The sequence below is a fragment of the Rhincodon typus genome, chromosome 4 (assembly GCF_021869965.1).
Source record: "Rhincodon typus isolate 14 chromosome 4, sRhiTyp1.1, whole genome shotgun sequence".
Classification (NCBI taxonomy): domain Eukaryota; kingdom Metazoa; phylum Chordata; class Chondrichthyes; order Orectolobiformes; family Rhincodontidae; genus Rhincodon; species Rhincodon typus.
Genome location: NC_063335.1, coordinates 50,772,014 through 50,788,945, shown reverse-complemented (window position 1 = coordinate 50,788,945; position 16,932 = coordinate 50,772,014). Strand labels below are relative to the sequence as shown.

Here is a 16,932-nt window from a genome sequence, read left to right as displayed (position 1 = left end):
GTGGAATGAACTTCCAGAAGACGTGGTGCATGCAGGTACAGTTACAACATTTAAAAGGCATTTGGACAAGTACATCAATAAAAAATATTCAGAGGGATATGGGCCAAGCGCAGGCAAGTGGGACTAGTTTAGTTTGGGATGATGTTCTGCATGGATTGGTTGGATCGAAGGGACTGTTCCTGCACTGTATGACTCTTAAGACTCTATAATACTGGCCCCCAGCCCTGAAACATTTTGATTTTAAAATTCTTCTCCTGGTTTTTAAATGCCTTCCTGGCCCCACTCATACAAACAAATGAATTGGAACCATGAATGAAGAATACTCTCTTCAGCCTGTCCCACTATTTTATAAGACAGTTACTGATCTGATTGTGGCCTCAGTACAACTTTTCTGTCTACTTCCTATAACCTTTTTAAATGAAGAATTGATCTGGCTTAGCCTTAAAAATGTTCAATAACCCTACCACCATTGCTTTCTAGGAAAGGGAATTAATGACAATGCAAGAGAACAAAAAATATCACTTCATCCCTATTTTAATATAAAGCAGACCCCTTAGTTTTAACTCATGTTTCCTACATCTAGTCTCTCCTACTAAGGGAACATCATTTCAGCGCGTCAGTGCTATCAGGGTCTTTCATGTTTTAGTGATTATCCTCGCGTTCTTCTGAAATCCAACGGATACAGGCCCTATCTGTCCAAATGTTCCTCATAAGATAAATGCTTCATCACAAGGATTAGTCAGTAAATGTTCTCTGGACTGCTTCTAATACAGATTCAAATAAGATTCTTAAGGGAACTGACAGGGTAGATGTGGAAAGGTTGCTTCCCTTATGGGAGAGACTAGGACCAGTGGATATAATCTCAGAATAAGGGGTCACATGTTTAAGACAGAGATGAGGGGAAAATTATTTTCTCAAGGACTGTGAATCAGTGAAATTCTTTACCACAGAGGGCTATTGAGGTTGGGTCATTAATTATATTCAAGACTGAGATAAACAAATTTTTAATCAATAAGGTAAGCAAGGGTTGTGAGGATAAGGCAGGGCAGGTTTTTCAGATACGCCACAATTTCAACGAATGGCAGAGCAGACTCGATATACAAAATGATCTACTTCTAATCCTATGTTTATGATCCTATCTTTCTTAAATAAGGAAACTAAAACTAGAGGGCAGGGGAAAGTGGTGTTGTAATGATAATATCACTGGGCTAGTAATCCAGCATGGCTTGACAAGTTACTGGGACAAGGGTTCAAGTCCCACCAGGTCAGATGATATAATTTAAATTCAATAAAAATCTGGAATTAAAATAAGACAGCACGTTTAATAGGGATCACGTAGCTAATTTCAATTGTAAAAACCCCTCTGGCTCACTAATGTCTATAGGAAAGGAATTTTGCCTTCTTCACTTGGTCTGGTTTACATGTGACTCCAGACTCTCAATAATGTTATTGCTTCTTAATTGCCTTCTGAAATGGCCTCACAAGCCACTTAGTTCAAGGGCCATAAAGGATGTGCAACAAATGCTGCCCTAAAAAGTGATGCCTAAATCCCATGAATAAATAAAAAAGTACTTTAGATGCTGTCTCACCAACACATTGCATGAAGCATTACTTCCCTATTACTGTACTTCATTTCCCTTGCAGTAAAAGACAACATTCCATTTGACTTCCTCCTCACTTGCTACACTTGCATGCTAACATGTTGTAATTCATGTACCAGGACACCCAGATCACTGCAGAATTATGAAACATCTATCTACCCAAATAGTATGCTACTTTTCCATTCTTCCAGACAAAGTTGACATGTTCATATTTTATCACATTATACTCCATCCATCAGACTTTTGCCCACTCACTTAACCAATAGAAGGGTCCCACCTCGAAACATCAGCTTTCCTGCTCCTCTGATGCTGCCTGGCTGGTTCCTCCAGCTCCACACTGTGTTATCTCAGACTGCAGCATCGACAGTTTTTACTATCTCTATATTTATCTACACCCCCTTGTAGACTCCTAATGTACTTGTCACAACTTAATCTCCTACCTATTTTGTGTAATTAGCAAATTTGGCAACCATGTATTCTGTTCTTTATCCAAGTCATTGATATAAATGTAAATATTTGAGGACCGAGCCAAGTTCTCCATGGCACTCTGCTAGTTGTGACTTACTAACACAAAAATGACCCATTTAATACTACCCTGTCTCCTGTTAGCTAACCAATCCACTCTCCATGCTAGTATCGCTACATCATGAGATCCTTCTAAGCAAAATAACTCTTTAACTGGACATAATCAAAAGCCTTTGAAAATTCAGCAAGATTGAAGCCATCATCCTCCCTTGCCAATGATTCAATCCCTCCTCTCTGGCCATTCATTCATGCCCAATAGGTTTGTGAAGCTGCAATCAAAATGGAATTGTGCTGCTAACTCTGCAACCTCTGTATCACTCTCACCTGCCTAACACTGATCAACCCATAAAAGTACCTTAGTGCATCTGCTGCTACAAAATTAATTATTCCGGTGCTCTCGTGAATTATCTTCCTTTGCACAGAGCTATAAAATCAAGCTGGTCCAAAACATTACTACTCAAATAATTTCCTCCATCATTCCTATATTCACAGAATTTCTATGGTTTCCTGTTTTTATTATATTACATTTCAAATCCTGATCTACATCTTCAAATCTCTCTATGGCCTTGTGATAAACTACTTCTGCCAGTGAAGCTTCTGTACTATTCCACCATTGCAATTTGGCATTCCTTGCATTCTCTGCTCTTTACAGAGGTTACAGCTGGTTGGGCAATACTCCCTGGAGCAATGTTCCTAAACCTTCCACCTCTCTACATCCCTATCTCACTTTAAAAACCTTTTAAAGTTTTGTATCAACCGCTGTTATTAAAGTCAGATTTTACATTCCTAACACCAATACTTTGCAAATTGTCTGGAGACTTTCTGTATATTAAACGACCATAAACATACAAGTTGATCTTCGTATTGTACATAATACTTTACATCAGACGTTCAAACTGCTTTGTTGATAAATCAATGTTTCACACATCAGTATAATACTACGTTACAAAAACACAATTTTGAATCAAGTAGTTCTGTCACAAAAAAGATAATGAACACCAAAAAAGTGATATATGAACAAAAACATGTAAGCTATAAAAGGTTTGAAGCCTTACAATGTGCCAGTCTGGTAATTTGATTTTTTCTTCAAAAGCTTGCAGATTAATAAAGAAATGTAATCTTTTAACATTTGTTCAATCTGCACCTGCCCAAGCAAATGGTGCTTTAAATTAAATTTGGGTGTCATAGAGTGGAAGTTCTTTACAGCCCATTCTCAGAACAAGCATTATGGCTGGGAGTTCAGAAATCAAAGAGTGGATGATTATCCAAATTTTGGCCTCTTTTTCATCATTAACATCATCATCACTATCATTAAATGTGGATGCCAATCATTAGAATGTAGTGACATAGCTGTTTTCTGGTTGGGATATTCAGATCAATAAGAAGCTGGAATGCAAGAAGTAATTAGGATCGAGGGGATGTAAACAGGCACCGGTGATGGGTAAAGGATATGATCAGAATGTTCAGAAATCAATAAAGAATAGGTTTTGGTAAACAGGACTGTTTACTGAGCTTTGTTGGAGGTTGATTAGATCATTTGACTGGACAGCTGGTTTACAATGCAGTGTAACACCAACAGCACAGGTTTGATTCCTGAACCACCTGACTTTCATATAAGTTTCTGAGTTCCTGAGTTTCTCAGCCTCCCCTTCAGGTTAAACCATCAGCAGCCATCTCTCTCTAATGAGAGAGAACAGCCCTTGTGGTCTCATGAGACTATGGTGTTTCTACCTTCACTGAATTTTGTACATCATTACAGAGCAGGAAGATTCCATCATGACCACCTTAGAGTAAGTCCTTCTGAACATTCAACGTTAAATAAGCCATCCTATTCATAACTGCCTCTCCTCTTTCCTGCCCTTTTTCTTCAATTGAGCCTTCTACACCTCCCCTTCACCCCCACCCCAGGCCCCAAGAAGACCTTCCACATTAAACAGATGTTCACCTGCACATCTGCTAATGTGGTATATTGTATCCGCTGTTCCCGATGTGGCCTCCTCTACGTTGGGGAAACCAAGCAGAGGCTTGGAGACCGCTTTGCAGAACACATACGCTCGGTTCGCGACAAAGGACTGCACCTCCCAGTCGCAAACCACTTCAACTCACCCCTCCCACTCCTTAAACGACATATCCATCCTGGGCCTCCTCCAGTGCCACAACAATGCCACCCGAAGGTTACAGGAACAGCACCTCATATTTCACTTGGGAACCCTGCAGCCCAATGGTATCAATGTGGACTTCACAAGCTTCAAATTCTCCCCGCCACCAACCACATCCCAAAACCAGCCCAGCTCGTCCCCGCCTCCCTAACCTGTTCATCCTTTCTGCCACCTATCCGCTCCTCCCACCTCAACCCCCACCCCCACCTCCACCTCCTACTTACCAGCCTCATCCCCGCCTCCTTGACCTGTCCATCTCCTCTCCACCTACCTGCTCCTTTATCCATCTTCCATCCGCCTCCCCCTCTCTCTCTATTTATTTCAGAATCTCCTTCCCCTCCCCCATTTCTGAAGAAGAGTCCCGATCCAAAATGTTAGCTTTCCTGCTCCTCTGATGCTGCTTGGCCTGCTGTGTTCATCCAGCTCTACACCATGTTATCTCAGATTCTCCAGCATCGGCAGTTCCTACTATCTCTGCAAAGCTAAGCAACTTTTGTTTGCTATTAATATAAATGATTTGGATGAGAATATAGAAGGCATAGTTAGTAAGTTTGGGGATGACATCAAAATTGATGAAGAAGGTAAACTGTAAACAGTGAAGAAGGTTTTGTAAGATTACAAAGGGATCTTGATCAAATGGGTCAATGGGCTGAAAAATGGTAGATGGAGTTCAATCTGGATAAATGTGAAGTATTGCATTTTGGTACAACAAACAAGGATAGGGCTTATACAATTAATTGTAGGGCCTTGGGTAGTATTGTAGAACAGAGGGACCTAAGGGTGCAGGTACATAATTCTTTAAAGTTTGCATCACATATAACAGGATGGATAAAAAGGCGTTTGACATGCTTGCCTTCATTACTCAGTCCTTTGAGTATAGGAGTTGGGAAGTCATGTACAAGACATTGGTGAGGTGTCCTCTGGAATACTGTGTCCAGTTCTGGTTGCCCAGTTATAGGAAGGATATTACCAAGCTGGAGAGGGTTCAGAAGAGATTTACCAGGATGTTGCCGTATATAAAGGTTTGAGTTATAAGGAAAGGCTAGATAGGCTGGGACTTGTTTCACTGGAGTGTAGGAGGTTGAGAGGCAACCTAATAGAAGTTTATAAAATAATGAGGTATAGAAAGGGTTGATGGTAGTTGTCTTTTCCCTAGGATGGGGAATGTGAAGACTAGGGTGCACATTTCTAAGGTGAGAGGAGAGCGATTTAAAAAAGACGTAACAAACAAATGTTTTACACAGAGGGTCATTCGCATGTGGAATGAACTTCTGATGAAGTGGTGAATGCGGGTACAATTACAACATTTAAAAGGCATTTGAACAGATAAATGAATGGGAAAGGTTTGGAGAGATATGGGCCAGGAGCAGGCAGACGGGACTAGTTTAGTTTGGAATTATGTTCGATATGGACCAGTTGGACTGAAGGATCTGTTTCCAAGCTGTATGACTATATGACTCTACAACTCTATAACTAAAATGGAATAAATTCAACTCTGAATAAAGATTCAATTGCCATGAATTAAAGATATGCATGTGTTAAGGCTAGCACTAAACTAGTGATGATTTATAATTAAAATTTAGTTAAATGTACCAGTGATGTATTTTATTTTCTTGCATTTGCACCTGATTTCAAGTGTCATGTGGATTGTATCTTTAGGGGATGGATTATTATAGTGTTGCATTACATTGTGACATATCAGAATTGTTGAGTTGCCACTGCCAGTGGCAGTCCTAGTGTAAGAAGTTTTGGTGCCAATTTTAATGATATTTGGTTAATTTAACTTGAGATAAAGATCCTAACCTGAGACTGCAACCTCATCCCCTTTAACCACAGTCGTTGTTTTCTTTGTAATCATGATGAGTCAATGTAATTTGAATATATCAATCATAACAGGACCCAGTTTAATCAGGAACTATTTACAACTACAACTCTGGTACAAATTCCCAGGCTGGAATAATGCACAACTTTGAGGAATCACAATTACAATGTATTTGCAGTGACATGCTCCACCAATGCAAAACGTCCATTTGGGATCAGTCACAGACAGTGGCTTTATTAAAAAGAATATTTGTGCTTACTATTCTAGAAAATAATTATTTGACAAAATAAAACCGTTACATTTTAAACAAAAAAGCAAGATTTTGCTGATAGTATTTTCTTCTAGTGAAATTTTGGGTTATGACAGGACTGACACAGAGATTTCAGTATCTGAAATATGGTAATTTTTATAGAGAAAAAACTTTCCACATCATTAACATGTGCAAGTGAATTACTGATCTCCTGTTAGCTTTAAGTGCAAGTAGCAATGCAGAGAAGGCTAATAAAATATTTAAAACACACAATTATTGATTAAGATCAACTTGCAGGTTGACAACTTGTCACGATAGATTTGGTGACTAAAACATCTAATGATTTGAAAGCAGCTAGAATAAGAATCCAACTGACAGGCTCCTTCCTGCAAGAATGTATTTTAACTGCCTTGACAATTCCTTGACCCAGAAATTCAGTAATTGGGAAATTCAAACTCCTAGATACAAGGCAGAGAGAAATGCTCTTTTTGGAGCTATATACTCAAGCCTGTCCAGCAAATATCATTCAGTTTGTAACATTATCGATATGTCGGCAGGGTAATGTGATACAAGCTGAGGTAGCTTTTAATCCAGGTAAAGTGTATTCATGTCAAGGCTGTGCGACCAGCAGTACAAGCACTAAAGTGAATTAGTACAGTCCCAATCCAGCTGATCCTTCTAACTACATCTTTTATCTTGATGTACAAACTAAAACTTGAATAGGTTAGGGGCTGAATGATGAAAATTAAATTTAAATGTCCTTTAGATTTTAAATAAATGATTAGATAGATCATGCAATGCTAACTTCATAGAGGAAATTTGTTTCCTCAGCTTTAACCGCTGACCAATTCACTTCCTCCTTCAAATGGTTAAGAATGTTTGGAACACAAATATTCCTACCGTCCTTGACTTCACATTATGGTTGCATACGACAAGCTTTGCTGGTTGTCCCTCTTCTCACAGGTAGAATACTTTCAAATTATAAAGTGTCCCATTCTAGTCATCCAGAAAGCAAAGAAAAACATTCTCAGGAAAACAACAGAATTGGTGGCCTCACATTCAAGCCTCATTTAAAACCTTGGACACACAATATATAGTCTAGGACTTACTGGCACATTTTTGCTCTTCAGGTGAGGTGATAAACTAACAACCCCAATATTCAAGAAGATGTGAAAATCCCACAGCAGCATTTGAAAAAGGAGTTCTGTTTACCAACGTACCTTCCAAAAAACACTAAAAATTATTTTATTGGCCATTTTTTTTTCATTTACTATTGTGGTGTAGGAATACAATGGAGCTGCATAAGGTTGGCATAACAACACTTTTGAAGTAATTTATTGGCTATAAAATACTTTGGAACACCCTAATAATATTCAGGTGTAATGTTATTGCAAATTCTTTTGAAACAAATTTAAATTTGCAAAATTGGGAGACTGGTTAGTTAGATGGCTCACATACAGTTCACATGATCACCAACAGCACAGAGTTCAATCCCCAGTTCAGCTTATGAAGGCACAAGATCTATCTCATCACCCAAATTGTGGTAAAATCTATGGCCCTTTAGTAAGATTCAGTCAATAATCACCAAGAGCCAGTTTTTGGGCACAGAACTGAAGGTTATTTGAGCCGGTTCAGTTAATGGGGTACTCAGAGGTTTTACTATTTATTGCATCATACAACATCGGATTTCTCTCCGATTTTAGAATTTCATAAAAGCATTCCAGGTTTTAAGTTTTACTTTGGCATAACTTGGCATTAGCTATGGCCAGATATTTCATTTAATATAGAAAGGAATGTTTGTATGTTGTACAGAATATTGTGTATCCCCTACAGCTAATGCTAACAATGGAGTTTATAGTCCTCTTATTGCCCTCCACAGTTATTCAATAGTCGGAGGAGTTCTCCCACTGTTTAGCTGACACCACAACAAAAGTCATCCAGTGTGACATTGAAAAGTTCCTGACAGACTATAATGAAATATAATGTTTCCATGGGGTGCAACTTCATGCTGATCCCTCTCTACAATTTTATCACTTCATTCTCAGAAATAAACCACAAGTTTGCAAAGCTGTTAAGCAACTGAATTCTGCAAAGCCCAACAGCTGACTTTTTAAAACAGGTACATATTCGATTAATGTTTGCTTAATATATCCATTTCTGTGCCAATGGAACAAGAGTCACTGTCCACATCACAACATCACAATCATCTGCAACAATTTTACGTCCTAAAATTGGCTAGGTTGGGTTTTTCTTTAAAAATCAAACTAAAACTGAACAACCTCAACCCTGCTCCCTTCTGGTTTTAATGGAGGTAGGACAGCATGTCAGCTGGGGTATTGAGTGTTACAAACATGCTAATCATGAGCAGAAATAGGCCATTTGACCCTTCAAGACACTGCTCTGCTGTTAAATCTGAAAGTGACTGATTTGTTTGTTTTCCGAATTCCATGTTTCCATCTATCCCTGATAACTTTTGGTTCCCTTCACCAAAAAGAATCAATTCATCTCCATATTAAAAATCCTCAATGACCTCGCCTACACCACCTTCTGATGCAGAGAGTTCCTAAGTCACATAAACCCTGGATTAAAAAAAAAATGCCTCATCTCTGTCCTGAAAGGGCAATCCCTAATTTTAAAATAGTCCCCTCTTGTCCTGGACTCACCCACAAGTGGAAACATGCTTACCACGTCCACCTTATCAAGACTATCCAGGCACTTAAAAGCTTCAATCAAATTACCCCTTGTACTGGTGACCAACTTCCTTGGAAAAACACGTTGCTGGGTCAAACTCCTAGGATTCCCTCCCTAATAGCATTGTTGGTCAACCTACAGCAGGTGGTCTGCACAGTTCAAGAAGGCAGCTCACCACCACCTTCTCGAGGGCAATTAGGGATGGGCAAGAAATGCTGGCCAGCCATGCCAACATTCCACGAATAAATAAAGAAAAATGTGGTTTCCAGGTTGCCTACCCACAAGATACACCGGTGCTCAAAATGCTTTCCCCTGTTGACATAGGAGCCAAAAATGCATTTTTAACAACAATGTGTGTGATCGCATGCGTACTGGATTAAATTCTCTATTTTTTTTCCAAAAAGGAATGCCAGGTCCAATTTTTTCATTGGTTTTATTGGTGAGAAATACTGCATTGAAAAGGTGTTCAGCCCATGCCCAGTTCCTTCCAAAGGACTGTGAAGACATCTAAGTCATAGTTCCCATTGTGTGCACCTTAGCCAGACTAGATGTCAGGGGACATTTGTGCATCCTGTCATTCTCTGGTTTGAAATACCTCGGGGGCTGGTGATGAAGAGGTTAAAATTTATGTCACCTCTTTACCATAATTCCTCACGGCACCAAACACGATGCCACAGTGAATTCCATCTTGCTAATCTGAGCAGTGCACCTCAGGGAAGTCACAGGTGCAGTATAAAGTCAGATCATCTACTATGGTGACAGATGGGAAATCTTCCTTCTCTCTCTTTTCAAAATGCAGACACAAGAGCTAAGTGTTTTATGTTATAAGCAATTATCCTTGCAGTAATAATGCTTTGATGTAAAGAAGATGATATTTTCAAAAGCATTTCCAGAAAAATATCATTGAGTTGTCAATCCTATCAACTGATTTGAGCTAAGGAAGAACTGACAGCAGATGCATCCATCATTTAAAGTAGAAAAGGTCATAGTTATAGCTAATTAAATTTGATCAGTAACAAGATGCATGTTTGTTTATTTATTTGCTTTACTGTCTACAAGACTAACGTGCAATGGAAATATATACATACACCAGGTCACTCAACAAATAAGTATTTCTGTTTGAATTACTCTTTAGATCAATATTAAAGTGTTGTATACTATTTACCAAGGCTCCATTGACTTGCGACCTGTACCACCTAAACGGACAAGAGCAGCAGATGAAGGGGAACAGATATTCATAAGCTACACCAGAATCAAAAAAAAAATTCAATTCTCATGGTGCTGCTGTTGACATATCTTGAAAATGGTGAGTTTTATATCTTGTTTATGTTTGCAGAGGATAAACTGGCACGAATAGTAAACCTTTCTCAAATTCTTTGATATTTCTATTGTATTAAGAAGTGTGAAATGAATTTTCCTCTGCAGCCTGATAAACAGAGCAATATTAATCCCTCACTGGGCAAATACAGCCAGTGTAGGAACCAAATGTTTGCCCAGGTAAGAGCAAGCTTTCTTTGGGATTTACCTGCTTCAACTTTGATTCAATAATCACCAAAGAGCTGAACGTTTGTAATCACTGACAAATCATAGCCCAAACATAGATGTCCAATAGGGAACCAGACTTAGAGTGCTATATTTTTGTGAGTTTTTCAAAGGACACTGAATTATGTGTAGATTTGAATTGTGCACTTGTTTATCCATTGTAGGAATCTTTTGTTTGTTCATGTAAAAGCAAGATTTCTTTGGGATTTACTTGCTTCAATTTTGAGTCGATGATCACCAGGAGTGTTGCTTATTTCGCAAGGCTTCTTACAACCAGCTGAAAGAGGAGAAAATATTTGAGCTAGGATTTTGAACAGGAAATTTCTACTCCAAATTAAGTGATGAGGACCTTAAAAGTGCACCATAGAAAAAGAGAATCATAGTCTCTCTCTGAAGATTCATGTTGAGATTTTGGGATTTTGGCCACTACAAGGGCTGCATGCATCATGGTGAGCATTTATGGATATTTCCTGGAGGCTACCACTTCCTGGCAAGTGCTGGAAAAACCTGCTCCTAAGGAAGAAGATACCAGTAGAACCATGGACAGTAAATAATTTCCATAAATGGCACCAAGGATTTGCCTTGGCACCAGAAGATTTATCTGATTGGAGATCTGAGGACCTGATTCAGTAAGGGATGAAGTTTAAAAATAGGGAGGTTATGCTGTAGTTGTATAGGGTGCTGGTGAGGCCAAACCTGGAGTACTGTGTACAGCTTTGGTCTCAGATTTGGGGAGCACATTTAAAACTGAGTTGAGGAGGAACTTCTTCACCCAAAGAGCTGTAAATCCGTGGAATTCCTTGCCCAGTGAAACAGTTGAGGCTTCCTCGTTGAATGTTTTTAAGGAGAAGATAGATTTTTGAACAGTAAAGGAATTAAGGGTTATGGTGAGAGAGTGGGTAAGTGAAGCTGAGGCCATGAAAAGATCAGCCATGATCTTATTGAATGGTGAAGGAGGCTCGACATGCCACTTGGCCTACTCCTGCTCCCATTTCTTATGTTTTTATATTCTTATGAAGCTGTTCATTAAATCCCAAACTCTGGGCAAAATCATAGACAACTGCATACAGATCATTGTTAAGTGCCCACTCGAAGAGTTGAATTGCAACTATTAATGTGACAAGAATGTAGTATACATTATGACAGAGACTGTAAAAGGACATTGTCTTAGGTCTAACTTCCTCAAGATCCTGAGTTACCCTCCCTTCCAGTGCTCATGGCATTGTCACAGTTGGTGATGTTTATGGCACTCAACCAATATGAACCCTTCCAGAACTTTGCAACGATTGACTCTGAAAGTGTAACGAAATGAAGGAGAGAGAAAAAGCAGTAATGGAGGGAAAGGTTGGTACGTGAGAATGAAGACGGCGTGGGAAGAAGAAAATAAAGAAAATAGAGAAAGGGGTAAGTAGCTTGAGCTGAGAGATGAAGAACTTCCCTACCTTCATTTCCTCACCTAATGTGTGTCTGACCTTTGTCAGGAGAACAAAGTCAGGTTCTCATTCACGTTAAATAAAATGAAAGAACTTTAACTCTAACTGTAGCGTCAGGTTACAAAACCTATGTAATTGCTTGTTGTCAAGTGTCAAATACTTATATAAGGAGCTGGGGGGTGTGGGCCAGGAGATGTCAGCTATTTTAAAGCTGTCAGATTTTGAAGAAATCAGTATTCTCTAGTTTCCAGGTAAGCATGTACAATACATATTACCGGTCAACCATCAGATGACATTGCCAGGACCCAAGGAAAGATTTTTGACCAGAGGTGGATTGTGCCTCTTGGGAAGAGCAAAAATAAGAAAACAATTAATACCAAATCAACTTTAATAGGAATAATTCCACTGTAGTTAAACGATTGATGACTCCAATCCCTCATCCAACTCTTTCAGTCCCATGAAGGGAGAGGTGTGGAAAATAACATGAACCCTAAAGTATATGGAACAATAACTCATTTTATTGCCTGCAGGGTGATTATATTGATTTAAAATGAAAAAAATGAAGTAACCGACTGAATGTCTTAATAGTTGTTGGTTTATACTTCAATGCAAACGCTGGCAGTTTTCCCTCAAATCTGAAAGGGAAAATATTTTGTGGTGCATTCATGCAAATAATTCATTCCACTTGTATTGATCAGCGAGTAATTAATGTAACCCATAACACAATGTTCTAGAATCAGCTGCAATGTTAGGCAGGGTTATTAGTAGGCAATTTTCTATGCAGTTACTACCGATCATCTACTATTTTTCACACATCTGAGGAAAAGGTCATGGAACAATCAGCATTTAACCAGCAAGATTTTATGTGGAGATGTCATCAAAAACACAGAGTAGTAAACTGTAAAGAACTGACTTTCAAAGATAGCAAACTTGCGCTGTTTCAAATTATTCTATCACAACTTCAAGCCACTCTGGCCTGCTAATTCAAAGTCAGGGGAAGAAATTGAACAATTATACTTGGTATCAAAATCCATGGGCTGAACCTTACCTCCTTTTGGCTAAGTGTCACTTTTGTAGAGTTTGTTAGAGGGTTTCCCACCATAAAACCAAGTGAGTTCTCTTGCTATGTCTTCCCAAACTTACCACGTTAACTCTCTATCTATCCTCCCACCTTTCCGATGATCCTCTCACCCATTTCTAGTTCCATTTTACGTGGCATGACTCCCCACTCGCCAGAAGACAAGTTTCCCTGTTTTCCTGCACCATATTTATAAGGTTTCAGATGCACACTGTCAATCCAATGCCGCCTTCTTGGCAATGGACAGTCATTCTGAAAATGATGGAGAAGAGGACCATAGTGTTGGGATTCTCCGATAGGGAGCTGGAGGTCCCGGTAGACAGGATGATGCAGAGGCAAGGATTTCTCTTCCCAGAGGAGTAGCAAAGGAGGCCAATACCCTGATCTGAGGTCACCAACCGGTCAGTAGGTCTCCACAGTCCACAGGAATAGCCAATCCTCTCCAATTCTCAGGGTAAGTGCTACACCCTTCTCTGTACTACCGCACCCACTTCCCACCAAGGGTCATGTTCTTTCTATTGCCTGCAGCATCTTCCCTCACTCACTCTCATTTCCCTAAACCATCCCTCACTCACGTAACCCGTCTACATGTCTCTGAAACCCTCATCTTGAGAATTAATCCTTTGTGTGGTACCTTATCAGATTCTATGTCAACTGGCTCCCTTTTATCTAAGCCATTAGTTAGATCCTCAAAAACTTCTAATGAATTTGTTGAACATATTGTCATAAGATAATCAATAATTACTGAATATGCTGACAAACAAGGCAACACTGCACCGATTGTACATGGATAGGAGAGGGCGTTGACTTTTGAAAGAAGCAAGTCATTTAACAAGTTCCGTGACTATATTAGATGTTGGAAGCAAAGTGATGGGAACCGTAAATCAACAATGAGCCTCTCCCTGGTGAAAGCTGCACATGATCACCTTAAAATGCACTTGCAGCAAGCATTACAACTGGTCCTCTGAGAAATGGCCTCAGCAGTGAAGTTGTTCAGCAGGTGGTACAACATGTTTCCACCAGATGCACAGACTGCTGTAAATATAGATGTTACTTATTTAGCCATTAGCTTCCTTCTGGATTTGGTCTTTTGTTCTTTGTTTGACTCCTTGTGTTGCAGCTCTTCCACAACAGAGAATTTTAGATTTCCAGAAAGGAACATAAGCTTCTAGAGGGCAAGGGCAGTATGGACACTCTAAGCTCATCTATATTGCCTCTCATAATTAGGATTTTAGTAAACCAGGATAATTTCCCATCATCAGCATAAATTCCAGCCTTCCCCAGCTATCTTCAGTTCTAATAAAGGGTTACTGGACTCAAAACATTAACTCTGTTCTCTTTTTACAGATGCTGCCAGGATTGTTGACTTTGTCCAGCACTCTCTGCTTTTGTTCCAGATTTCCAGCATCCACGATTCTGTGTGTTTATTTTCGTTTAATTTCATTTCCAGGCATGCTTGTTGAATATAGCTTGTCCCCTCCAGTTGCTCAACTATATATTACAAACTCTGCCATTTTAATCTTATCATCTGAAGTTGACACGGCACAAGAACTAATCCATTCTTACCTTATTTTTCTCAAACAGTTCACACTGCATTGCTTTGAAATCTGAATCAATGATGTTTGTGTTATGCTGACTTCTCTTTGCCAGCAGTTTCTCCAGATCTTCAATCTGGACTTTTAACTTTTTGTTGTCCCTCTCCAGGCTCAGTTTCTCTGTTTCTAATCGTTCTCGTTTCCCCCACTCAGCAGTGTTCTCGGCCTGAAGTCTCTCTAGCTGCAAAGAAAGCAGAACCTAACAGTTAGTCACTAAGCAGAATAATAAAGCTAAAAATCAAATTTTCGACAGAAACAGCTCTAGTTCCTCAGCTAAAATGTTGACTCTTATTTGTCTTTTTAATCCAATTTTTTGCCTTTTTCACCTCCAACACAACTGTAATTGACATGGAGTTCAACAAAAGTCACTAAGTCTTTGGCAGCTCACCCAATGTTCATTTTTCAAGTTTAACTCTGGACAACAAGCGTTGACATGTTATTTAACCATGGAGGCAACTGCCAAGCTTCATACTGACTTCATTCCTCATTGTAGCAGCAGGTTAAAGCAAGCCAAAGGTCCAGAGATCAATTAGACACACAGATTGGCAGGTAACCAAGGAGGGTGTCTTTAAGTGTAGTGAAGAACAAAGCAACAGAAAGGGCTACTTTCCAGTACACGCCTTCTCACTCTCTGCTACTACCTGTCCAACCTTTCCTCAATGGCCTTCAGACGTGCTGGTGGGGTTGCCATTCCTGACTGATCTAACATTAGAATATTATTTACAAGGAGTGTCATTTATAGATGTTGCTAGACAGATGGACTTGGATATACTTATGCAAAGAACACAGAATGTTACCATTTAAAGATTTTGTAAAGCCATAATATCTTTCTTCAGAAATTTTGATATTATGTACAATTATTTAAAGCTGTACCAGTATTATTGATATAAAGCTCTCCAAAGCCTTTGACTCACATTTCATCCCTCTCTCATCCCATGAGAACACTTAATGCAACAACTCTTGTAGCATGGGGCAATTAACATCAATCAGGAACTGACTCCAGACTGAAGTGGGGCAATAAAGCTAATTACAATTCCACACTTAAGATCCAGCTGTTATCTGTCAATTCAGCATGATCTAGGGATCGAGAAACTGTTACGATCCTATTACGATCTGTCAATGCTTAATGAAGAAATCTGACTATTATGCAATTAACCATGAGAACCATCGTAGGATTTCACTTTTAAAAAAGACTATAGTCATGCGGAAGAAAGAAACAAAGTAAGCACTGTTAACTTAATGCTATAGCTTATAAAGACTGTGAACTATGAACTCAATTTTATTTTTCACTTCTTCACAAGAATTTCTTTATCCTAAAAAATCATGAACATTCACATTTTGTTGTACCAACCCAAAATGTATGTCACAGCACTCTGGAATTGACTTCATTTTTCCTTATGTTTTCCTTCCAACTCCTTCTAAGAGATAATATTCTATGCAAATCTGTCTATTAGGGTTTTGCCACAAAATCCTCTACCTTTTCTTTCTATACCTCATGAATGTAGATGCCTCAATAACTTGTTTGGATTTCTGGCAGATACCAGACCGCAGTGGCCTAGCTTCCCAAGGTAACTATGCCGACTACTTATTACCACATGGCTCTGAGAAGATGACTGTAGATTGCTTTCACAAGCTGCAAATCTTCTTTTCCCTCACAAAATCAAAACTAAGACAGAGCTCCATCTGTATTTCACACAGTTAATAATGAAGTTTTCTTTTGCTTATATTGCAGATCTAATTACCTGTGATATCATGTTGCCTTGCAAAATCTAATGAAATGTAGTCTTCACCAAAGCACAGTTGCAGGTCCCTTTCTCTTTATTCACAAACTGAACTGCCTGCTTTTATTAGCAAATACAAATGGATAGTATTAAATAAAATAACCTTCTAACCAAAGTTCCAGCCTAAATCACTATCTCTGTGATAGTGACATTCTTTGTGATGATTCAACCAGAAATAAAAACCAATTATTTACCTACAACATAGCGCTTTGATTCTGCAACTCATACAATTAAGCTATTTCTCTAATGGAGCTTACAATCCTTTCTCCAGACTCCCTAGCTCCATTACAAGCATAGAGATTAATTCTTGACAATGCAAGACAAATACAAGAGATCGTAGGAACTGCAGATGCTGGAGAATCCGAGACAACAAGGTGCAGGGCTGGATGAACACAGCAGGCCAAGCAGCATCATAGGAGCAGAGAGGCTGACGTTTCGGGCCTAGACCCTTCATC

General features: G+C 39.2%; 1 protein-coding gene across 2 annotated transcripts in view; it reads right to left on the bottom strand.

Annotated features, from left to right (window-relative positions):
• The window catches only part of LOC109920290 (coiled-coil domain-containing protein 102A-like), a 479,598-nt gene that overhangs the window by 249,501 nt on the left and 213,165 nt on the right, over positions 1-16,932 (bottom strand). For both annotated transcript variants that reach the window (XM_048596422.1, XM_048596423.1), the window contains exon 6: positions 14,668-14,877. In XM_048596422.1, coding sequence (XP_048452379.1) covers positions 14,668-14,877 — 210 coding nt within the window. The remainder of the gene's footprint in view (positions 1-14,667; positions 14,878-16,932) is intronic.